General features: G+C 48.0%; 1 protein-coding gene across 1 annotated transcript; it reads left to right on the top strand.

Annotated features, from left to right (window-relative positions):
* Positions 1-270: 270 nt before the first annotated feature.
* Gpr26 (G protein-coupled receptor 26) lies at positions 271-22834 on the top strand. Its single transcript, XM_034511688.2, has 3 exons — positions 271-1672; positions 8356-8469; positions 19245-22834. The coding sequence occupies exons 1-3, from the start codon at positions 1005-1007 to the stop codon at positions 19474-19476; spliced, it is 1014 nt and encodes a 337-aa protein (XP_034367579.1). The 5' UTR covers positions 271-1004; the 3' UTR covers positions 19477-22834.
* Positions 22835-25529: the final 2695 nt, after the last annotated feature.

The raw sequence follows: 25529 nt of genomic DNA on the forward strand, positions 1-25529 counted from the left end.
GAACTGTGAATTCTATCCCAGCAAGGCAGAACCCTAGCCAAGTTTCCCAGTTCACCTTTAGACAACAGTAGCTACCCCAGATGACAGGCAGTTATGGGACAGGTGGGCTGGGTCAAGGTCTGGTCATCTAGGCAGGGACAAGCAGCACTAGGACATGAGGGTGCCCAGGCATTCTCTTTCCTTAGATTTCTTGACTCAGCTTGTCTCCAGCCCATATAGGGGAGGATAGAAAGGAAGAGGAGGAGGGGAGCCGCTGGGAGCCAGCGTTCTGCAAGGGAGCCGGCAGGGCTCCTTTCCTCCAAGTGTGTGTGTGTGTGTGTGTGTGTGTGTGTGTGTGTGTGTGTGTGTGTGTGTGTTTGTGTGTGTGTGTAGGGAGAAGGGGGGGAGAATCGGTGGGATTTCTTTCTCAGAAGCAGCCAATTTGCTAAGAGAAAGAAGGGAGAAAGGAGAAAGAAAGGGAGGAGAAAATTGGAGGTGGGAGAGACAGAAGGGGGAGGGGGCAGAAAGTGAGAGCACACAGAAGACTGAACACAGAGGCAGAGAGAGGGAGACAGAGAGAAAGCCACAGAGCAGGAGGGTGTGCGGAGCAGAGCCAGAGCTTAGAGAGACCCAGTGAGGGCGGGTGCAGGCAGAGGCAAAGCCAGTGATCGCAGGCGCCTGCGACCCCCGGATTCCAGGGCACTACCGGAGTTCAGAAGAGCACCGGGCTACCGGCCAAGAGGTGGTGCGGGGCTCGGGGGTGAACACTCGCCCAGGTGCTCGCCGGTGAGGTGACCCCAGACTCCGAGTGGCTCCGTGCCCAGGTGCTCGCCTGGGAGGTGGCTCGGGGCTCCGGGTGGCTACGTGTCTAGGTGCTGGCCCAGGGGGTGGTGTGGGGTTCTGGCCATGGCGACAGGGGCTAGGGGTCGCTGGGCTGCCGCGTCGCCTAGGGGCTAAGTCAGCAGTGGTCTGCGCCATGGCGGCGCGGGGTTGCGGGCCCTGAGCGCCAGCTTCGGGCGCGCACCATGAACTCGTGGGACGCGGGCCTGGCGGGGCTGCTGGTGGGCACGATCGGCGTGTCGCTGCTGTCCAACGGGCTGGTGCTGCTCTGCCTCCTGCACAGCGCTGACATCCGCCGCCAGGCGCCAGCTCTCTTCACTCTCAACCTAACGTGTGGCAACCTGCTGTGTACCGTGGTCAACATGCCACTAACACTGGCCGGCGTCGTGGCACAACGGCAGCCGGCCGGGGACCGCCTGTGCCGCCTGGCCGCCTTCCTCGACACCTTTCTGGCCGCCAACTCCATGCTCAGCATGGCCGCGCTCAGCATTGACCGCTGGGTGGCTGTGGTCTTCCCGCTGAGCTACCGTGTCAAGATGCGCCTCCGAGACGCTGCCTTCATGGTGGCCTACACGTGGCTGCACGCGCTCACCTTCCCGGCCACTGCGCTCGCCCTGTCCTGGCTCGGCTTCCACCAGCTGTATGCCTCGTGCACACTGTGCAGCCGGCGGCCGGACGAGCGCCTGCGCTTTGCTGTCTTCACTAGCGCCTTCCATGCGCTCAGCTTTCTGCTCTCCTTCATCGTGCTCTGCTTCACGTACCTCAAGGTGCTCAAGGTGGCCCGCTTCCACTGCAAGCGCATTGACGTGATCACCATGCAGACGCTTGTGCTGTTGGTGGATATCCACCCCAGGTGAGTAGCCTGACCCGGGACTCTGAGCACTTGGTATTGAGTTGGGAAGGTCTCAGCATTCCGGTAGGGTTTGGGGAGAGCCCCTTTCTGCATGAACTGCATTGAACACGGGTAGAATAGCACATGCTGTTTAAAAGGGTGCCTAGAGCTTCACTTTCTGAAACATGGGACTGAAACCCCAGCCAGAACTTCTTATCTTTATACTCATCCTGAGCAGTAAACTCTGTTCACTTTGTGAAACTTGAAAACGGTTTGACTCTGAGAGGGGATCTAGAGGCTTGGAAAACCCTGAGGAACTCTTCAAAAGGTGGGTGTTATTCCTCTGGGTCTTTGCTATCCTGGGTGTGGTGCCACCTGGATCTCCTCTCGCTGTATGTGTGCATGAGTCTTCATTAAACAGAATCCATAGCACCTTTTCCCAGTGATGGGCTCTGAGGGCCCGGGTTCTTCTTGCCTTCCTAGGTCCATCGTTTTCTGGACTTGGAACCTCAAAGTCCCTTCAAGAATTTGTGTCTCAGGTTCCTGAACCTAAACCTGTGTACCACTTCCATTCTCTTGACTTGCTATTTCTTTGGAGAAGAAAGAGGGAGGCAAGTGGAAGGACCGGCTGGGAACCTCCATGGTCCTTAATGTCCCTTAGGGAGAGGAAGAGGAAGCTGTCAATCAGGCTGTCCTAAGCTCACCTCATCTTCCCTTTTGAGACTAGGATGTCAAGAGGGAGGTTGCCTCTGTGGCCTCTGCCAGTTGATATACATTAAAAGCAGGCTCCCTCTCTGCTGCCTGGAACTCTAGACAAGGGCTTAGGAGTCCACTTGACACAGAAGATATAACACACAGGGAGCAATGGTTATGGACAGTTAGGTTTCTATGTGTGAGCAGAACCCCAAGATGTAGGGAGCCTTGTGGGGTAGAGTATAGACCCCAACGTATGTTCACCCTTCAGGGCATAGTGGACAGACTGATCAAAGGCCTTTGTGAGGCTTTCCTGCCTTGAGCAATGTCACTATGCTGAATGTCACTCTACCTGCACACCAGAGGGTCATGGTTGAGTGTGTCTACTGCCAGCCCCCTGAGAGCTCATTCCAGATGACAGGCTGGTCCAGTCTTCCCCAAATAACATCTTCCCCACAGAAGCTTAAACTAAATGTGCTTACATCAGCTCTCTCAGCAATGGTCTGTGCAGTTTAGTCATTTCAGGAGAGAGTCTAAAGCCACACTTGTAAAAAACATCCCTGTTCATTGCCCTTCACTTTAGAAAGGGCTGCCTCTGGGTCTTGGTCCAGGTCTGGGTATGGATCTGGGGCAAGGTCTGGGTTTGGGTCGGGGGCTGGGGCTGGGGCTGGGGCTGGGGCTGGGGCTGGGGCTGGGGCTGGGGCTGGGGCTGGGGCTGGGGCTGGGGCTGGGGCTGGGGCTGGGGCTGGGGCTGGGGCTGGGGCTGGGGCTGGGGCTGGGGCTGCTGCTGGGACTAGGTCTGGGTCTGGGGCTGGGGCAGTTTGTGAGGATGCATAGAAAGGTTAACATTTGCAGACTTGAACTAGCTCTAAAAAGCCCACTCAAGCCCAGCCTAGAAGCTAAGCCAGGAGAGGAGCCCATTCATTGTATTTAGAGTAATGTGAAGTTCAATCCCAGCTCTCAGTCCACCAGAGAGGAGGGTAGAGGCCACTTTGCATTCTATCTAGGGACACGAACTTCCTTTGCTCCTGCCACTCTCTCTGACTTCAGGTCAGAATTCCAGTAAATTATCTAGTGGCCTCATAAGCAGGGACAGATATTGAACAGGAATCCAGGTCTTTGTCAGCTCTACAGAGAACCTCAACTCTAAGTGGCAGGCTGTTTGGAGGAATCCCTACTTCTAGACCCCACCCCACCCTGGGGAGCTCCATTAGGAGACCCACGGACTCCTTGGTGAGCACAAACTGTCCTTCCCAGAGGTTTCAAGCAGGAGTGTGGGGGTGGGGGGATTCCAGAGAACTGGACAGCCAGTCCACAGGGGACTCCATGACAGGTCATCTTCAGGCTGCCACTTTGGTGGTACAGGTGAGAAGACACGGTCCTAGCTTTGAGAACTGCAATGGAGTCCTGCCCCGCCTCAGTGCTGGATATCCAAGAACCTATGCTATACTATGTAATCCTCGGGTGTCAGTGCCAGGACAGTAGTCTCTGGACAGTCAGAGCAGCAAGTGGAGTCTTAGCTCACTGGAAGTCATCCCAGCTACCTCACTTACCTCAGGACTTAGCTGAAAGAGATGTTTGTGTCACCTACCGCCCAGGTACCATTTATTAGGGTGACAGAGGTAGCTGATTTTTCCTACAGGCTGAGTAGCAAGCTTTACCTCTTTGCTGCAATCAACCCCTAAACAGCAGGGACCTTCTTTTTTCTAAATCTGAGACCCAGAGTGGCATCTTTCATTTCTGTTGTTCTAAGGTTTCCAGAGTCACTTCCTTTAGGATGCAGGTAGCACTTTGCCTGCTCCATACTCAAATTTCAACCCTCCAGGTGCCTGCTATTCAGTTCTCCCAGCCAAAACTCTGGGCAGGGTCTAGTTACAACCTGTGGCTTGCAACCTCTTTGGGGTGGGGGTGGGGAATCTAACAACTCTTTCACAGAGATTACCTAAGACTATCAGAGAACACAGATAGTTACATTTTGATTCATAACAGTAACAAAATTACAGTTGTGAAGTAGCAATGAAAATAATTTTATGGTTGGGGGTCACCACAACACGAGGAACTGTATTAAAGGGTCACAGCATTAGGAAGGTTGAGAACCACTGCGCTATTTCAACCTCTTCTGCTGCTGCCAGGAACAGGCAGGCAGGTCAGTGCGCAGCTGCAGTGCCTTCTTTTTCCAGCCCGGCCCAGGCTCGCTATCTCAGGCAAATGGCTTCCCCAAGATAAGCTGTTGGTGACAGAGTCTCTCTTACAAGCTGAATGGGAACTTCCTCACAGGGTTATAGGTCTCTCTCTCTCTCTCTCTCTCTCTCTCTCTCTCTCTCTCTCTCTCTCTCCCACCTCAACTTCCTGGTTGAGGCCACAGGGACTGGCTAAGGGCTTGCTCTGCCTCTGCAGGATGTCAGAGGTTGGCTAAGGGGGCAGAATCCCACTGTGCCCTTGACTTTACAGAGACAGAAGTTGCTCCAGAAATGTGATGAGCTCTAGAAAGTAGCTCACAGCCAATTCTGTCCTTGAGATTTATAGATGGAGCAGCCAGGCAGATAGAGGCTCACAAACTGTCTGTGTAGTGAGTTCTAAATTTAGCTTACAAACTGTTATGTGAAATGTGTTCTAATCCCCCCTGTCTTGGCAGATATACCTTCTAAAAGTGGGGTTCAAATTTAGGGTTTTAGGCTCCTTGGAGGCTAGTCTTATCTGACCAAGTACTCCACTTTACCTCTCCATCCCTGCCTCCACCCAATGCCTCTCTTGGGCATTTAGTCATTTCAGTACAAGTCTTGTGTGCACAGTACAAGTCACAAAGTCACGTTCCCTGTGATTCTCCGCTGAGCACATCTGCATGACAGCTCGCTTTTGGGCATGGTACCAGTGGTCTGATGAATCTTTGAAGCAGAATCAAGGCATTTGGACAAGGATTCTTTGCCCTTGTCTAGAATGGATGGCGTAGCTCCAGCTCTAACGTGCAGGGCCCAGAGCAGAGACCACTCTTGCTGGCTCTGGGAGGGGGGCTCCTAGTGTGTGCATCCTAACTGCAAACTCAGGGCTCTTTCTCATCACAAGTCATCTCATCTCATGTCTTAAAAGTCAGAAAACCAACATGGATCAGCCAGAGAGGGCTCCAAGTGTGAGTTCTGGAAGGACACTAGGCCATCTCAGGTCCTTGAGGACTCAGAACCACCTCAGAGGCTTCTGAGGCTACCTCCCTCACTGCTCAGATTCTTTCAGAGTTGCTGTTACTAGAACCTGATAAGTGCATCTCTTTGGCAGCCAGAGAGCCAGTCTGCTTGGTCTCAAAAATATTAACCCTGCACAAATCTTGTGACACCCCGTACCCCAACTCTAGGCTAGCATACATGTTCCCACCATGATCAGAGCTTTATATCTCTCGTTCTCTGCATCACAGGCTCCGGAGTTCAAGGATGGCAAGGGTGGCAGTGGGGTTAAGGGGAACACTCTAGAGTCTGAGGGCAGGAGACTTGAGATGAGCCTTGGTTCTGTATGTTCTGGGGCTTGTCCTAAACTATTCTCTGTGTCCTCATCTGAGAGTAAGCATGATAGCAGCTCATGGGGCTGCAAGGTTTCCAGGAAATCAGCATCGATGACAGAGCTATGGTGAGGGAAACAACAGCAAGCTCAGTGAGGGGTCTCACACCTGACTAAGGGATAAGGGTGCAAAGCTGATGGTCATGCTGCTTCCTTGAGCACAGAGTCACCTGACCTTACTCACCTCCTGCCTCCACTGCATCCAGGAAACAGCAGAGCCCAGGCAGGGATGGCAGAGCTGACTTCATTCAGGGAAGGAGTGCCACACTCTGAACAGGAAGCACTAGGCTTTTAGCCAGTGCCTGTGTCTGAAATTCTACTTGTATTTGACTTTTCATGCCAGGCAGGTTGTTCATTCCTTCAAGCCTCAGTTTCACCATCTATATACTTGGATAGGCATATTGCTGCAGAGTCTACTGTTCTGTGCCAGCAGTGACATGAGCCGGGGCAGAATGCCCTCTGCAGATACTCTGTGTTCCACGGCCCATCACATTAGAATCTGATGTCCCTGTGAGCCTCAAGTGGGCTACAGAGTCAACTGAGGACTTGAAGTTAGGTTGCATGGTGCTAGTTCACAGCACCCCTGGTAGCTGTCTCTCACCCATGGACATAGCATAGAACAAGAAGGAATTTTACAGAAATAAGAAACCCTGTGGCTTGGAGGTGCCCAGATTTGAATCTGGAAGTCTAATTCTGGCTCTTCACAGTTAGTCACTAGGCCATTAGCTGAGAAGCAAAGTCCAAAGAAGAGATTGCTGCAAAGTGCCTTCCTCTTAAACTGTCCTCAAGGAGACAACATAGCAGATTTCTGAAGATCTGTGTAGTCTGAGGGAGTTACAGTCCCAGCCTTTCCTTCCTTCAGTCATTCAAGTGTCTGTCTCTCTGAAGTACCCCAAAGCTTTCACAGGCATTAAGTTGTCAGCACTTTGGCAAGGAACGGCCATGGCCTCTCATCAGGACCCTCACTCCTTAGGAAGCAGAAGGAAACTCCCCACCTCTCAACACCCCTCTATCCAGTGAGTCCTGTCTTCAGGTCACATGGACACAATTTAGAGCTGTCTCTACTCACCTGCTCCCTCCCCTCTTCACAGAGCTCCTCAGCACCCATCTAAAACAGAGCAGATGTCTTAGTTTCTTTTCTGGTTGCTATGGTAAAATACTCTGGTAAGAGCAACTTAGGGCAGAAGACTTCTTTTCCTTCACAGTTCGAGGGACAGTTCATCATGGCAGGGCAGTCAAGGTAGCATGAGCTTGAGACAGCTGGTCACATCCCACTTATAACCAGGAAGCAGACAATGATAAATGCTAGTTCTCCACTCGATTTCCCATTGTATACAGCCCAGGATCCCAAGTCAGGAACTGCATGTGCCCACAACTAAGATGGCTCTTTCTGTACTGATGAACGTAATCAAGATGATATCCTGTAGGAAAGCAGAGGCCCATCTCCTAGGTGATTCTAGATTTTGTCAAGGTGACAATTAGCACAGACTATCACAGTAGGCTAGCCCCACAGGCAGGGAAATAGCCCCTGCAGGTCTGAAGATGCTAAAGATCAGAATAAAAGACAACACACAGATCGCATCTACAGGATTATGCAGGGGAATCAGTGATCGACATTAGCAATAATAATAATGAATCCCTGTCTGTTTGTACTCATTGTATAACACTAATACTAATTGAATTATACTATCTATAATATAATTTATAATACTCATTGTATTATTCATTTCTACGCTTGTTATGTTTTACAAAATGTGTGTGTGTGTGTGTGTGTGTGTGTGTGTGTGTGTGTGTGTGATGGTTGGTTTTAAATGTCAACTTGCCATAGCCTGGAATTACCTGGGAGGAGCATTTCAGCTGAGAAATTATTTAGATCAGGTAGACCAGTGGCATGTCTGTAGGAGGGTGTCTTGATTATTCATTGACATAAGGGTGGCACCATTCCCCAGCAGAGGGTTCTGAACTTGGAGCAGGGAAAGCTAGTGGCATAAGCAAGCAGGCAGCATGGTTTGGTTTGCTTCTCTCTTCTCTGGATTGAAGATACTATTGGACTGGCTGCTTGAATTCCTGCCTCCCGCTAAATAATAGGGCTGTATCATGGAAGTGTGGGCCAGAAAAACCCTTCCCCTCCCCTGAGTTGCTTTTGGTCAGGATGTTTTATCACAGAAACAGAAAGGAAGCTAGAACACTGTACATTGTGCATTTAATTCTTCGAAGAATCCCGTTTAGCATTATGTTGTATTGTTTATAAGAAAGCACATCATGAAAATGTGGTATATGATATTACACTATAGATAATTATCTTGCGATGACACACAGCTTGCCCAGGGGCACAAGCCTGGGCCTCGGGTCTCTGGCTTCATAGCCTCATGCCTAGAAGCCATTGCTTGTGTTCATGAGTAGCACTTTCCTGTGTCTTGGCCAGGCCGCAGCATGAGTTACCTTCTCCTCTCTGCCCTGCGCAGTGTGAGGGAACGATGTCTGGAGGAACAGAAGCGGAGGCGACAGCGTGCCACCAAGAAGATCAGTACCTTCATAGGGACCTTCCTCGTGTGCTTTGCACCCTATGTGATTACCAGGTAAGCTAACCTGTGGATGGGGGACAGGTCTTGGAGCGCCAGAGAGGGGCCCCTCTTGGCCACATGTTTTTTTCTGAAAGCATGGAAGGGTTGGCATAAACACATGTACGCTTCTCTCCAGTTTCTGACTCTCCCTTATTACTAATTAGCACTTTAAAGATCTTTTTATTTTAAATTATGTGTGTATGGGGAGATATATGTATATGTATATACATATATGTATATCATATATGTATATACATATACATATATGTATATACATATACATATATATATATATATATATATATGCAGGTGTCTGTAAAGACCAGCAGAGGATTTTGGACCCTCTGGAGCTGGAATTACAAGCAGTTGTGAGCTACTAACCTGGGTGCTGAGAACTAAACTCAGGTCCTCTTCAATAGCCATCTGAGCTCATAGGGACTGAGCTATCTCCTTAATTAGCATTTTGATTGCACATAGTCACCAATACCCTGTGACAATTCAATTCATGTTTACAACGGGTACTAATCAATCTGGAAAGTTAACATATCCAGTTTTTTTTTTTTTTTAACAATCTTGATTAGAATATAATGACTGCATACACCTGTGAGACCCTGTGTGAAATCAAACTACACACACAACGGGTGCTGATCGAATTCCTCCACTTGTTCTCAGTCTCTTTGCTATCATCCTGTGTTCAGAGCCTCCAAGCTCCTCTCTGTTCACTATTTATAACATATGTAACTGGCTGTTGTGAAGTACAGTGCCCGCCCCCCACTGGGGCGTAGAATGTGAGGACATATTTCTCGGGCCTGTTTTAATGCCCATTACCCACCTGCCTTCTGTCACCTCCTTTCTTTTGTCCCAGATTCTGGGAGTCACTCTGTACATTCTGATAGGCTTTTAAAGGTGTGTGTTATGGGAGAGCAGGTAGCACATATCTGAGTTATTTTGTTGTGTCCTCTTGTTCCATCCTCCTTGTCCAAATGATAGTCTGCTATGTATCTATTCCACATTTTCTTTATGTGTCCATTGTGGCCCCCAAGGTTGGTTTCTGTTTTGGCTGCTATGAACAGTGTTGAAGTAAATGCAGCCATATAGGTATCTCTGGGATTTTCATTTCATTTCTTTTGGTCATATACCCAGAGGTGGGCCAGCTGTTTCAAATGGGGATGTCTATTGGGTTTCAGGGGGAGCCTTTGTATCGATCTCCATAGTCAGCCTTGGATTCCTATGTGTTAAACTCAGTGTCCCACAGCAGAAAGGTTCTTCACTCAATCTCCAGATAATCTCATCCCAACTCATCACCCTACACCCACACTCTAGGGGATGCTGACAGGAAGAAACAGAAAGAAAAGTGGAAGGAAGTGTAGCACAGTACAGGGTGCCACTACCCACTGTGTGCTGAATAGCCAGTCCCCCAACAGTTTACTTCAGGATACCTGCCACTTGAACAAAAAGCAGGTATTTTTCTCCGTGCCCTGCCAGGCAGGCTGTCTCCTGTGACTGTACTGTTGGGCCGATGACTGTGAGCTTCTCCATCTTCCCAGAGCACCAAGAGCCAAGTAGGGCTGCCGTTTACTGGAACCAAGGACCAGCGTTTCTCAGACCAGTCTGCCCCAGCTGACTGTTCCCCATGCCAATTTCAGTCAGAAAAAGAAGAAAGAAAAGGACTGCCTCCCCTCCCATCTCTCTCTCCCCAGCTGCTTTGCGGACTAGTGGGGGGAAAAAATCTTCAGCTTTGTATCCTAAGTACTTGTGTGATCTGCAAAGCTGGAGCTCACAAAGGACAAGGTTTCTATTAAGAGGTGGAGGTGGGAGCTTTGATCGAGTCTGGGAAATGGTTTCCTCTGTGTGTGAGTGTGTCGGGGGTGGGGGAAGAAAGAGAGAAAGTGAGAAAAATGAAGACAGAGAGAACAAGGCTAGTACTAGTGCAGAAGTGCAGATGGCCATCCCCTTCACTGTCACCAAGCCTCCTCTTCCCCATGAGGGCGAGCCAACTGTGACTACCCTCTCTCTTCTCCCCTATTTGTCCTTACAAAGAGCCTAGGCTGGTTGCTAATTCCAGTCATGGCTGCCAGTTCTTTCTTCAGTCCTTTGCCCATAGGACCCACTGAAACATACAGACAATGCATATGGGAGCCTAGCTCATCTCTGTCTTCTCACTTCCTTGGACAGCCCAAGTACAGTGCTACCCACTGCCTTACACGCTGTGATTCCTTGTAGGGAGCCAGACTCAGTCTGTTTCTTGATGTGAACACAGGCCTTAGAGCTATGTGCGGGGTCCCTGGACGGTCCCACTACAGGACAAGGCAGAGTCATCATTTTTTGTCTTCTGCAGCTGTTCACTGGACTTCATTACTGTTGCTGCTGTGTTGTATACAAACGACTCTTGATAGAGAGAGGCTACCCTATGCGTTGTATGATGTATCATGGGCTCCTTGGTCCAACCAACTAGGTACCAGGAACACCTCGATCCTTCCCCAACATCCCTAGTTTGATAACCAAGTATCTAGATATTTCCAAGTGTTCCCTGGGACCAGAGTCACCTTGACTGAGAAACTGTGGTCTAGACCCATATTACAACCAGGAAACCAAGGGTACCTTAGATCAGGACTCTGTATAAGACCTAACAGCCACAGAGAGAAAGGGGACTCCCTTAGGCCAACCTTAGCTGTAACCTTCTGCTTTGCAACTTTAGGGCAGAGCACTCACCTCTCTGGACCTACATGAGACAGGGTGGTGTCCTAGGGTTAAAGGATGTGGAACAACGAAGTGTGTGACATAGGCATGCCTGTATGGATTCTCTGCCAGCATCCTCCCTACCCATGACCCATGACACCAGAGACTGAAGGAGATCTAGCCAGTCACAGAAAATGGGTGAGAAGAAAAAGTATACAGAGACCCTTCCTCTTAGACCTCAGAGAGAGGAGAGGTCACTGAGTAAGTTAACTCAAGCCCTCAGGGGATAAGTAACATGACCCCCACTTTAGGCAACTAGGCTTTTCTCAAGCTTAATTTTAGTTCCTAGTATAGTCTCTCAATCTCTCTCTCTCTCTCTCTCTCTCTCTCTCTCTCTCTCTCTCTCTCTCTCTTCATTATAGCCTATTTCCTTCTAATCGTGCCCAGGCAAAATAATGTTTCAGTCAAACTGCTAGCAGATTCATAGCTCAATACATTCCATCCAAAGGTAATGTAATTGGGTTTTTAAAAAAATTGCAAAACTGTACCTCCTTCATGAGAATAAGCAGCATTTCCAAGGGGAGAAAGGCTTTGTCCACTCCAGGATAGAACCTGGATCATCAGGGGATACCAGCCAACCCCATCACCTCCTCAGTACAGAACCTGGATCAGGGAAGCCCCTCCCCCATCACCTCCTCAGTATAGAACCTGGATCAGGGAAGTCACTCTCCATCACCTCCTTAGTACAGAATCTGAATCAGGGAAGTCACTCCCCATCACCTCCTCAGTACAGAACCTGGATCAGGGAAGCCACTCCCTCATCACCTCCTCCCAGCATCTTCTTTGTGTGTATGCAGAACTACCCCCAAGCAAAGGTCAGAGGCACTCAAGGTCACCTTCACACACTTTATCACTTTATCACACACGTGTCCAACATTTTCCCTATGCATACCATGAAAGTTCCCCTGGAGATTAAAGATGAATTGAAGAGAGCCCCAGGAGTCTCCTGGTAGGAACCCTGGCCCTGTAAAGAGAGCTTGTAGTCAAGACAAAGCCATTGCATCAGGTAGACCCAGAACCCAGGACTCTGAGGTAGGATGGAGCCTCCTGGTTAGGTCTCATGGGCAAAGCGTGTGACTTGGGTATGGCCATGCAGGTGTGAAGAAGAGTGATAATCAAAGCAGAAGACACAGCATGAATGGGGTCTAGAGAGGTGTGCTCTAGTATGAGAGCCACTGGACACGGGCAGCTATTGAGCACTTAAATGTGGCCTGTCCAAATTGGGGTGCACCTACTTCAGGTTTATGACTTCAAATATTTAGCATGATAAAAAATAATACAATTAGTACTTCTTATAACAACTCCCTAGTGGGATAATAAGTTAAATAGACAATAAAAATTAAATTCATCTGCTATGTGTGTGCATGAGTACATGTGTGTCTCTGTCTCTCTGTCTCTGTCTGTCTGTCTGTCTGTCTGCCCCCCCCCCTCTCTCTCTGTGTGTGTGTGTGTGTGTGTGTGTGTGTGCAGGTCCATGTGTATGTGCATGTGGAAGCCAGGCCTTAGGTGTTGTTCAGGCTCTGTCACCTTTGCTTTCTTGTGCAAACTCTTACAGAGGCCTGACATGTCTCACATGCACATACACATGTGCTCCTCTGAGCTCTGGATCAGTTAGACTGTTCCTGGAGTGACCAGACAGGGCCTTCAAGGCCACTGCAGATTTCTACCCACAGGCTCTTGGGAAATATTTTCTGAATTAATATTTGTATGTCTTCGAGCGGTTGTAAGCCTATCGTCTGTGCAGCGATCTATACTTACAAATAATTACAGTTGTCGTAAATCATCAGGATCAGGTTTGAAGGCATTTGCGGATCTGATGGCCCCATTATTATAGCTTTCCAGAGTAATAGAATGATGGAGAGGGGAGCGGGGTTAATGTGCAGGTGGCTCTCGACTGTTAACGTTCTATTAATAAATGACTCTTCTGTGCTAATGTCTCATGAAAGCTTAAAGCATCCAGTTAGAGCTTACAGGCCTTTGCATATGCAGATCGAGTCTCCAGAAGCCTTTGGGATAATCAGGTTGTCTTCCCAAACAATCTTCTGTGGCTCATATTGTATTTTATGCACACTGTGGGTGTGTGTCTATGTGTGTCTGTCTCTGTATGTGTGTCTGTGTGTGTTTGTGTATGTGGCTATGTGTGTGTCTGTGTGTATCTGTGTGTATATGTTTGTGTGTCTGCATTTGTGTGGCTGTGTGTGTTTGTGGCTGTGTGTGTTTGTGTGTGTGTGTGTGTGTGTGTGGCTGTATCTGTGTGTGACTGTATCTCTGTGTGTGTGTCTGTCTGTATGTGTCTGTGTGTGTGTGTGTGTGTGTCTGTGTGTGTATGTCTATGTGTATATCTGTGTGTGATTGTGTGTGTCTGCATGTGTGTGTGTGGCTGTATCTGTGTGTGTGTGTGTGTGTGTGTGTGTGTGTGTGTTTGTCTCTTTCTGTGTATGTTACAAGGAGAGACACACAGACAGGGACAGAAACAGAGAGAGGGCAAAGGTGAGAGGAGCAATATGGGCAGAGGAAGTGTGAAGAGGAGGCTCTACTGTTCTGTAAATTCAGTATTTGAAGGCAAAGGCGTCAGATGGACTGTGGAACTGGAAACAGTGCAGGAGCCTGTGAGGCGGCCTGGCACCAGAAAGCATGAGGTCTCTGGTATTCAAAGCCTAGGGTTCAACTCATCTGGACCATATGACTAACACAGAATTGCCTTGGTTTCTTCCTCACATGTTAGGGAGGATGATAGGAGAATGGGGACCTGGAGGTGCTGTCTGTAGAATGGGGAGGTGCTGAGCGAGCCCCAGGGTGCTGAGCCCCAGGGTGCTGAGCTGGTGTTGAGCAGCTCTGCACCTCTTACCATGAGCCTCTTTCCTTGGGGACTCTCACTGGGAACAGATCAGGATATTAGTTCCTCCAGGATTCAGAGAATTCCTCAGAATTCAGACAACTGTACCTCCTCTTCCTCCTCTTCCTCCTCTTCCTCCTCTTCCTCCTCTTCCTCCTCTTCCTCCTCTTCCTCCTCTTCCTCCTCTTCCTCCTCTTCCTCCTCTTCCTCCTCTTCCTCCTCTTCCAGGGACCATGGTGGCTCGGGCTGCTGGGTAGTATGAGAATTTCCTATAGGTAAGGGCAAGGGTGGTCAGCTTCCTGTCTTGTCAGCCCTTTTCTGTGGCAGCCACTTCAGATGGCTTCCAGCGAGCATCACCAGTGAGACTCCATCTCAAAAGAGATCCATGGTTCAGAGAAGTCCATTATACAAAGGGGCATGGGCAAGCACACAAAATCCAGGGGGTACAATCTGTGACCCTGACTCTATGTGGCTACCTTCCCAAATTCAGCAAGATCTGAATATTGAAGCACTTTATACTTCTCAACAAACACATATGCACATACACAAGATACATATATTTACACAACACACAAGGTACATATACATGCAGATGCACATGAACTACACGTGACACTCATAGGCATACATATACATATCACATACACTCATATGGCAAACATGCATACACATGCAGAAATGTATACACAATGCATATATGCACACAACACAAGGCACATATGACCCACATATACACATATACAAGATACACACGTACACATTTACATAATATACAAAAGCATTTGGCACACATGGGCATATATGCATAGTACACAATACCCCATATGCACATATGCATACATCCACATGACACAATGTGCACACATGCACATAACAAATACATGCGCATGCAAACAAATATACACATATACATACATATACACAACACATGGCATACATGCACACACAGCACTCAAGCATATACATTCATATGTTGCATGGGTACACACAACCCACACATGTGCACACCACATACATGCACACTCATGCACCACACAACATGAATGCATAAACCACATGCACACATAGCATGCACACAACACATGCATGCACACTAATGCACACAGGTACATACACAGATATAGGTCAGATCACTATTCAGACTTCTATAAAGTGCTCCAATGCCTCTCAGGGTAGCCTAAAGTATCTTATCCCCTCATGCATCCTGCTATACCCTGGCCTGCTGACTGGTGTGGACTCTCCTGAGGGGATAAGATTGGGAACGGAAGGGTGTGCATGGCTTGTCTCCATGCATTTAATGCATAGAAGCATAAGTGTCACTATGACTGAAGCCTTCGAGCAAGTGGAGGTTTTTCTGGTTCACACCCCAAGGAGCATATGTAAATCCCCTGTGCTTAGTGAAAGGTGAGGGCACATGGCAGGAGATGTGCTTTCTGGGAGAAGCCTGTTTGTTGGGGAGTGGGAAGGGCCATGCTGCTCCAGAGGCACCAAAGCTGTGGAAGTTCCAGTGTTACCTTGGCTTATATGGCATCTGGGAACAGGGTGGGGATCTGGTTCCACTGCAGTGTTGTTACAGCCAGGGACCCCAGAACACCAGAGCAGCCTAATGGCCCCTCCACATCCCTATGGGGTTCTTTGGGGGTGTATTGCAGTACTAGGGCTATGTCCCAACACTGAGAGGCCTAAACAGCAAGAAGGCATCCTAGCATCTCCTTGGCCAGGATTATGTGGAGCCAAATCCACTCTGTGTTCATTTGAAGTTCTTTGTATGGGGCCTGCCAAAAGCCAGACATGGATTTTAAAGCAGAACTTGTCATAGCTTTTTTTTGTGGTGGGGGGCGGGCAGAAAAAAGAGACAAAGGTTTAACACAGCAAATCATGACCTCATGGAAAGGGCCTCTTGGGAGCAGAAAGGGGTCCCAAAGTTAATCTAGTCATCCTACAATGCTAAGATTCAGTTCCAGAATGGCCTCTAGCAAGGTTTAGAGGAGAGAGACTTGGACTTCTCTGGCAGGAGACCCTGGCTTGCTGCTCTACCTCTCGGGACCTCAATGACCTCATATGTAAAATGGGAATGAGACCCACTCGGTGGGATCATTGTGAGATGAAAGAAGGTACACAGTGAGGCCATGGTCCAAAGGAGACACAAACTGGAAATTATCAGAGGGGTTCAGACATCAAATAGAGTCTTTAGGAAGAAAATGACATAAGTTTGTCTTACAGAGCCTCCAAATACTACTTTTGATCTTGCTCAGTGGTTTGATAATTGAGTCTTAAAAAAAAAAAAAAATCCCTATGGGGAAGTTGGACAGATTGCTCAAACAGCCATATGCTTGCCATGCAAGCATAAAGAATGAGCTCAGATCCCCAGAACCCATAACAAAAGCCGAGTAGAGCAGCATATGTCTGTAACCTCAGCAAGGACAAAATGGGTGGAAGAGTCAGATAGATCCCTGCAAAGTTGTTGGCCAGTTAGCCTAACCAACTTGGTGAGGTTCTAGCCCAACAAGATACACTTCTGTCCTAAATAAAATGTGGAAGGTGCCTGATGTTCTATTAGGACACTTCTGTCCTAATAAAATGTGGAGGTGCAGGTGTGTGTGTGTGTGTGTGTGTGTGTGTGTGTGTGTGTGTGTGTTGACACACACACACACACCTATCTTATCTTTTGGGGGAAGCCACAATGCTAGGACCAACCAACAATTCAGGACATTTGGGCAACGTGACATGGCATCATTACATGCTGTGCTGGCTACTTTATGTCAGTTTGACACAAGCTAAACTTATCTGAAAGAAGGCAACCTCAGTTTAGAAAATGCCTCCATAAACATTCATCTGTGGGCAAGCCTATAAGGCCATTTTCTTAATTAGTGATTGATGGGGGAGGACCCAGACCATTGTGGGTTGCTATTCTTAGGCAGATCGTCCTGAGTTCTATAAGAAAGCAAGCTTAGCAAGACATGGGAATAAATCCAGTAAGCAGCACCTCTACATGGCTTCTTCATCAGCTCCTACCTCCAGGTTCCTGCCCTGTTTGAGTTTCTGTCCTGACCTCCTTTGATGTTGAACAGAGATATCAAAGTATAAACCTTTTCCTGCCCACTTTTCTTTTTGGTCATAGCATTTCATTGCTAAAATAGAAACCCTAACTAAGACACATGGCAACAGTGTGCTAGTATTTGGATATTTCTTTGTTATTGAGTGTGAATTCTAAATTTGGATCTTTGTCTCTTTTAATTCATCACTTCTAAAACATAGATCTGTAAAAAGTGAGTATTTCCTTAACACAATTAGCTCCAGTTCCTCAGTTCCTCAGTTCCTCACTGAATCTGACAATGAAATGAGGAGAATGGTAGCCCTGGTTCTCACAGGGTTAAAGGGCAAGGACAGAGAATGATGCACAGATGAGGAAGCAAAGATGGACTCAGAATGGACTCACTAGAGAGCCATTCAAAACACATGAGTTTTGGTGGGGAATGGCGTGCAGCAATTGTCCTTTCCTTCCACCAACTCTAAGACCCATCACACATCCTCAACCCAAAGAAGACTCTAGAAAAACTAACCAAATTGGCAACAGAGTTACAGCTGACATTTGTAGCAGGATACTTATTCTGTCTGCTACATTGTATTCCCAGTGGAGCTTGGTGATCAGGCAGTAGAAGAGGAGGTGAAGCTGGGAGAGAAAGAGAGGTAGGGGACGGGAGAGAGAGAGGAAGGGGAGAAGAAGGAGGCTATCAGCCATGGAGAACAGATGGGTCAAAAGCTCTTCTGGGTAGCAACTTCTATCAAAAGGTTAGATATTGGGTAACAACTCTAATTGTGTGGGCATCTTGTCGATTGAGCATGTCTAAATATATAATCGTTTAGATAATCATCAAGCTTTAAGAGTCTCATTTCTACTGTACTGTGAGGATGGCAGATATTGTATGAGGCTCAGCAGAACTTTGTGGATGCATCGTGGTGGATTGGCAGAGCCATCCCCCACTCTGGTGTCTCATGGGTGCTAGGGCCTGTGCATCTAGATAGCTGAAGCCCCAGTCAGAGCTGAGGAGCAGCGGGAACATGGTGATTGCCCAGGAACAAGTCGGACCGGGCCCCATTTTCTAAGTATCCCCCTACAAACATTCCTTCCCTCTTGTCCCCCTGCCCTCTCCCAGGCAGCCCTCTAACCACTGCCTGCTCTCCTGAAGATGCCCCAGGTTGTGGCAGGCTGCCAGAATCTAGCTGGATACAGGCACTTGCAGAGATCTTTCTGCTCTCTGGATCTCAACATTCTCATTTGACAATGGGTGGAGGAGAGGTGATTTGGGATCTCTGAGCTCTACAAGCTTTGTGGGTCTTTTTGACTTTGTGTTAATGCTGAATACTTCTCCAAGTGTGGCCAATGGATCTGGGAACACTTGGAAGAGAGTAATCATGATTAGAGGTAAGAGTAGAGACCCAAGAACTCTAACTGCCCTTGAAACCTGGAGTTTGCACCACTCCCTGAGCTCCATGGCCACCAGGAGAACTCTAAGAACCAAACTCTTGAACACATGGGATGTAGCCTCTCTTGCCCTCCCTCAGTAGATGAAGATCACTTTCGGGTGTCCTAACTGCTGTTATTGTCAAAGACAACCAAGACTCCATTCCTAGGAAGAGCCCCTCCTCACTTGGAGCCGCTCTACTAGAGCAGGGTATGTCTGGAGCTCTGCAGAATGTTTGCCAAGCTTTTTCTCGGCCTTCTCTCCCATATAGACTCCTCAGGAATGCAGAATTGGGTTTGAGGCAGAGCCAAACCTGATTTTCATGGATTAAAAGATCGTAGAAACAACTCCCTCCAGCTCCCTCACTCTACAGATAAGACATACAGGCCTAAGGAGTGTGAAGACTTGTCCAAGGTCAGAAGTTGAATCAGAGCTGAAGTCAGAAGGCTATTAGCTATCCACATACTTTATCGTGAAGCTTGGTATTCAGAAGAGGAGCCGGTTCTAAATGCCACCTTTATAGTTGATTGACCTTATGAGGAGCTTGGGAATATGAGGTAGTCACATCTTTCAGCTTCTCTACAGTAATGCAGTTGACATGGTACATAGAATAAGTGCCTAATCAACGCTCATTGCCATCATTGTTACTTTCATTGCTTTCATGCAATATTAATTATAGGGGCATGTAACCATGATCCCCCACACATGCCCACAGCACCCCCAAGTAACACACCCCCATCTCTCCACAGGCTGGTGGAACTCTTCTCCACGGTGCCCATTGGCTCTCACTGGGGTGTGCTGTCCAAGTGCTTGGCCTACAGCAAGGCTGCTTCTGACCCCTTCGTCTACTCTTTGCTGCGACACCAATACCGCAGGAGCTGCAAAGAACTTCTGAACAGGATCTTCAACAGACGCTCCATTCACTCTGTGGGCCTCACAGGTGACTCTCACAGCCAGAACATTCTGCCAGTGTCAGAATGAAGGACCGCTCTCCTGTTGGGGCGTTCAGAATGAGGTGGCCAGAGCAGAGGGAGGTGGTCTGGGACTCCTCGGTGGACAATAACTGCCACCATTGCCTGGTGATTGCTGTGATGCTGACGTATGAGCAAGATCTGGGGCCTGCTTCTTGGATCTTCCAGGGTAGATGTCAGACTGTCCCTATTTGTCACCAAAGGATGGCCATAGGCCACACCCTGGCCTTTCTTTCTGAGAGTGTTTTGAGTGCTTAGACTCACCAAAGGCCTCCCAGAGGATGGTAGGCCAGTTAGTGTCAAGGACACAGAGTGCTGGGGGCAGGTGTGGGGCACGATACCCACCTGTTTGCTAACTACTGGTCATGAGGCTCCATGCTCCCAGGGACATTTTAGTGATGCTGAAAGTGAGGCTGTCTGTGGCCATCTGGCTCCAGATCTACTATGGCATCTCTTTTCCCCCTTGGTAGTCTTTGCTGCTGTAACCCAAATATTATCCAGCTGGTGCCAACTACATTATGATCAGCTGATACCCTTGGGCCCTGAACTCAATGGGAACATGTTTAACAACAAGTTTGCTGCCTACCAGTTGTCTTAGGAATGATAGATTGGATTCAATTTTTGTTCCTCTTCCATCAAACTAATGTTTGTATTGACAATCTTCGCATGAAAGCGGTCTCAATAGACAGGTCTTAGATAATGTTAGATTCCATGAAATCTGAGCAGGAAGTCACCTTCTTCTGATTTGCATGCCATATGTAAGGGAGCCCAGGAAATATGGAAGCAGGAAGATGGTGGCTGGTCTGTCCTACCTCCACATCTGGGATCTGAGTTGGTAGGGAGTACTTCCTCTTGTCTTAGACTCTTGTCCATCGTATCCTAGGAGCTGACTTGAACAGGGATGCAGTCTTAGTTTTCAGATACTGGGTTCCATTATTCGAGTGGTTCACTACCCTCATTCTGCAATTTTGTCTTGAGAAAGCAAGAGCTATCCAAGGTCACTACAAAAGTGCTCTGTGCCACTGACGAGAGTGTAGCTAGTATAGGATGCCGTTCCTGTAATATACATGTCAGTCCATTGGGAGCCATTGTCTTAGTCTCATTAAAAACCAAGATAAGGACAGGAGAAAAAGCTTAGCCAGTAAAGTGCTTACTGTGCAAGCATGAAGGCCTAGTCCAATCCCAAGAACCCAGATTAAAAGCAAACTGAATATTGTGGTATGCACCCATAATCCTAGCACTGGAGAAGAGAGAGAGTGACTCCATAGAACTCACTGGTCAGCCAAGATTTAGCTGAATAGGTTATAGGCCAGTGACAGATCTCAGAAAAGAACAAGGTAGATGGCAGCTTAGAAACAATACCTGAGGTTGACCTCTGGCCTCCACATTCCTGTGTGCCTGAATGTGCACACACATGTGAGCACACTCACTCGGCCCATGCCCCCTCACTGTCTCATTATCATTTCAGACTCGCTTGAGAATGCTCAGAGCAGTTGTGTCGGAGCCCTGTAAGTGACTCCTATGGGTGGGAAGGGTGGAGAGTCATAAGTATAAAATCATAAGTATCACTCTCTTCTTATAGCTCTGCACATCCTAGTCTCAGAAGAATAGGCTATCCACCAGGCAGCCCCAGTAGTTAAAGGCAGACAAATGTCTGCTTGTCTATTTGAAAAGATGGCCTATCATTAACTCTTGGCAATTCATTTAGAAAACAACTCCACCAGGCCTAGTGTTGCCAGGCTTCAGAGTTTCCATGGAGACCAGAATGGCGATAATTGTAACATCTAAGGAGGCTTTAATAGCCTCCCATTGCTGGGAGAGGTATGCTCACACCCGCCTTGTTAGAGAAAAAGAACCTGGGCATCAGAGGGGACTTGCCAGGACACTTGTTTGGACTTTGTCTCCAGCTCTCCCCAGGTAGTCTTCTGGGGGAATCTGGTAAGGTATACCCCCTCCCTCCTGTGATGAAGGATGTTACACTGGTGGCTTAAAATTAACCATGGTGGAAGTTTTTATACATTCAGAATACCTAAGTGTTATAAATCAGGCCTTCTCCCCAGAAAGATGATTGTCACCCATCTACCAGCACAACACTGCCACGCATTTGTTTCTGGAATGAAACTCTCCTGGTTCAGAATCCATTTGGCCCCATCTATCCTAAATCACAATATTCACTTCTATAGCTTTCCTAGTAATAAGCAGTTGCCTACCCTCTGTTATTCCAACACTCAAAGTGCTATCGAAGTTCAAATCAAGCAGGAGGCTAAGGCAGCACGCACAAATACTGCTAAAGTTCGGCAGAGGGTGACTGGAGACCCAAAGGGTGGGGTCCGTAGACAGGCAAAAGCAAGTCATGACATCCACTTCCCCTGTGTCACGTTGAAAGGAGAGTAAACCTGCAAATCCTTTCTCTGCTTCCTCTGTATAGGCAACATATTGTATACCCTGAGTTGAAGTGAGAGCTCTTTGTCCCTTCCTTAGTCAAGAAGCAGAATCTGCCACCCACAACACCGCATATCCGGAAGGATGTACGCTGTAATTTTCACGATGCCTCTAAAACTGCTTACCATCTATTAAAACCCACGACACTGGCATTGTGCCACCAACAAGAACCCAGATAAGCCTGTTGATGGAGAGTTTTCATTATCATTAGACACAGACTTGAAAACCCAAGGGAAGCAAGGAGAAAGTGGTTCCATTGGCAATGGGCACTAGTCAATGCTTCGGAGATTGCCTTCCCATAAACGTTTATAGTCAGGTCTGCACACCTCTGAAACATGTCCCCTGGGGTCACTGTTCCCACTTGAGCAATCTACCTCATTCTGGCAATCTAATTAATCCAACAATATGTGATTTTCTCAGGTTCAGGGCATAAAAACAACAACAAAGCCAAGGCAAAGGGCCTCATTGACTGGCTTGACTCCCGCTAGCTTACAGAGTCACATTCACTGCACTTGTGCTTGAGAGGCACTGGGCAAGTAAGACCATTTTGTGAAGCTTGAGAGTGGTGCCTACAGAAGAGAGGACTTCCAGACCTCAAATCAAATCCACTCAGAGGGTTCGGTTCAGGTCTTACACACACTATTTCTCTTTCATGATCTCTTTGCCCCAACCTATATTTTCCTTGGATCCCTTCTAGGGAGTCAGGATCTCAGAAACCTAGGGCCCCTGGGAGCACAGGATGCTTGTTGAATGGCAAATCATTACAGTCTGGGTGTTGCATGGCTATCTCACCTCTCATATACATTTGCCTGTGTTCACCAAGTATGGCTCAGTGGCCTCCTTGGCTCATTTCTGGTCTTTTCTTTCAGGACTCGGCTCAGGCTCCCATCACTCTGAGCAATAAACCTCTTGCCTTGTGTTTGTGAGATTTGGTGTTTTGTTTTGTTTTGTTTTTGTCCTGGCCCGAGATTCAATGAGACCCTAGGGAAGGGGATGAAAGGATGAAGAGACAAGAGACACAAAGGAGGAGAGCAGGTCTCACGTTCTGATCAAGTTCTCTAACTTTAATCTCAGGAGGCAGATTATAAAGACACAGCAAAACGGGAAGTTTAGGCAAAGGCCATTGCTTAAGGCTATCCCACTCTCAAATCCTCATTGTCTAAGACCATCCTACTGTCTTAACTGGGTCCCAGGAAATGTCAGTTGTTCTTTGAGTTCCTGGGATCTGAGACAGTGAACGTCCTTTCTTAACCTTGTACTTTAACTGTCTAGGTTTTTCTAGAGCAGCAGGTAATTTCATGAGGGTCTCTTAGAACAACAGGTTATTTCTAGGGTTTGGCTCCCGGCATGTTTTGTTTTATCATGTGTCTTCCTCCTTGAGAGAAGGTAGAAAGAGTTGAGCAAAGCCTGTGGCCTGGTCGACACCTGTTTCCAGGCTTAGATGCACAGCAAACACATCTGTGCTTGGCTGTGATGTGGCTGCCGAATGAACCAAAGGCTGTGTGCTGTCAGGATTTGACCATAACACAGGGTTAAGTAGGTTAGCTGCCTGATTTTCCTGGGGATATTCTATAAGGTGCTAGAAATCTCATAGATCAGCTCATATCCTTCAGCCCATGAACACCATGGGGAAAGATCTGGAGGCTATGGGGTTCCCATTGCCTTCCTGAGGTCTGAGGATTTGAATGGAGACAGTGGCTCTTAAACTTCCTCATCCTCAAGTGTCACCTAGGGAGGTGTTCAATATGAACACCAGAGTTCTCTACTTCAAAGGTAAATTCAGGCAAGCTGGCAGGACTCGGGCTTCTCTGATCTATATATGATGTATATATATTGGTGTCCAGGTGGCTGAGTCAAGTGATCTTCCAACTATGGAAAGATGGTCGTAAATGTCTGGATTAAATGTCCAGAAAGAAACCCAGATGTCTGGCTTGGGCAGTGTTTTCTTTGACCTCTGTGATGGCCTAGGAAATAGATCTTAGGCACCTTCACTTTATAGAGAAGATTTTTGAGTCCTGGACACACAGAGACTTGAGGGAAGAAGCTAAGCAGGGTAATAAGGTCCAGAGGGCGGGCTTGGTGGCTGTCAGTCTCCATCAATATGTATCCCTTACTTCAGCTCCCCAGCAACTGTCTTCTTTTCAAGTTTCTAGGGAATCCTGACGGGCAGTACTTTACAGTCACCGTTGCCCCCAGCAGTGATAGCTCACCTGCAGGGACACTGTCTGATTAGCATTGCAAGTTTTGAGGGTTCCTTGTCAAGTTGTGCTTTTAGGAAACTGGGCCATCATTTGTGTGAGCATTAGTAGCAAGCAGCATTCCTCTAAGATCCAAATGAGGCTTCAAGTTTCCTAAAGCAATAGGACTCACACAGAGATGAGGGACCGAGCCTGTTGTAGGGACAAGGTGGAAGGGCACAGCATCTCCATCCAGTCTGCTCTTAGGGGTTCAGCAGAGACATCTGTGTGAGAGGCGCCTGCTTTGTAAAGTCCCCACCTCCCTGAGAGCTCCCATTTCCTCCCAAGCTCAAGCAGCCTACTGTCTCCTAGGAAGCTATGGAGAGCCCTGTCTTTCTGCCTTTGCTCCTCAGCTGACCTAAGGGAGGTGGCAGGCAACACAGGCCTTTTCTGCCTCTCTTCAGAAGTTGCTGTGGGCTTACAGGCCTCCTCAGCTCCTTCCCCAAGCACAGAGTAAAGAACAAAAGATGAACACTTTGTGCAGTCAATTTCAAGGAGGGAGGAGACGTGGAACCTAAGGAATGGAATTGTGAAACATCAGTGATCCAGCATAGAGAGGGGACACAGCTGGAGCTGGAGCTGAAGCTGTGTCTCTCAGCCCGACCCACACATCACAAGTCAAGGGCTGTGGTGTCCTAGAGGTCGGGAAAATGGGTTCCTGCTGATTGACAGGCAAAAAGTGGATTTGACCAAGAGCTATGGCGTTCTCATCTGTCACCCCATAGTTCTGTAAGCCACAGCCTCCTGTGCCAGGCCCCAGGAGAGATGAGTGTCTAGGTGGGCCTAGGTTAAGGGGGTTGCTCAGTGCTGTTCAGGACTGTTTCAGGAGTCCCTGGAAGACCTTACAGAGGCAGTGGGCTTTGGGCCAGAACTGCTGGTACAGCCTGTGGTGAGACATAAAAGTGGACCAGCCTGGTAAGGATCCAGTGGGATGGGGCTTGTATCCAGGAACATTGTCCAGTGGGTTCTCAAAAGTGGGCAGTATCTCCCAAGGCATGGTGAAGGCTATCTGTGGCCAGTGGGTTGGATGTTTGTAAAGCCAGAACAAAATTTTAAAAAGACAGGGAGGGAAAAACCCGGATGTATTTATCTGTCCAAAAAGAGAAGAAAGAAAAGTAGGAGGAAAGAAAAGGAAAGGAAGGATAGAGGATAAAGGAAATCATATTCATTTTGAGGGAATTGACAAGTACTTAGTTTTTAAAAATTGAGTATTTTATTTACTCAGTACCTAGCCCTTCCCTTCAGTTCCTTCCCTCCCTCTCCCTCCCAACTTTATGTACTTTTTATAACCCACTCGGTCCAATTGGTGTTGCTGGTATGTGTGAGGGTACAGGGCTATCTATTGGGGCATGGGCAATCTACCCAGGGACAGACCTTGGAGGAG

Source organism: Arvicanthis niloticus, chromosome 1 (genome assembly GCF_011762505.2).
Source record: "Arvicanthis niloticus isolate mArvNil1 chromosome 1, mArvNil1.pat.X, whole genome shotgun sequence".
NCBI classification, from domain to species: domain Eukaryota; kingdom Metazoa; phylum Chordata; class Mammalia; order Rodentia; family Muridae; genus Arvicanthis; species Arvicanthis niloticus.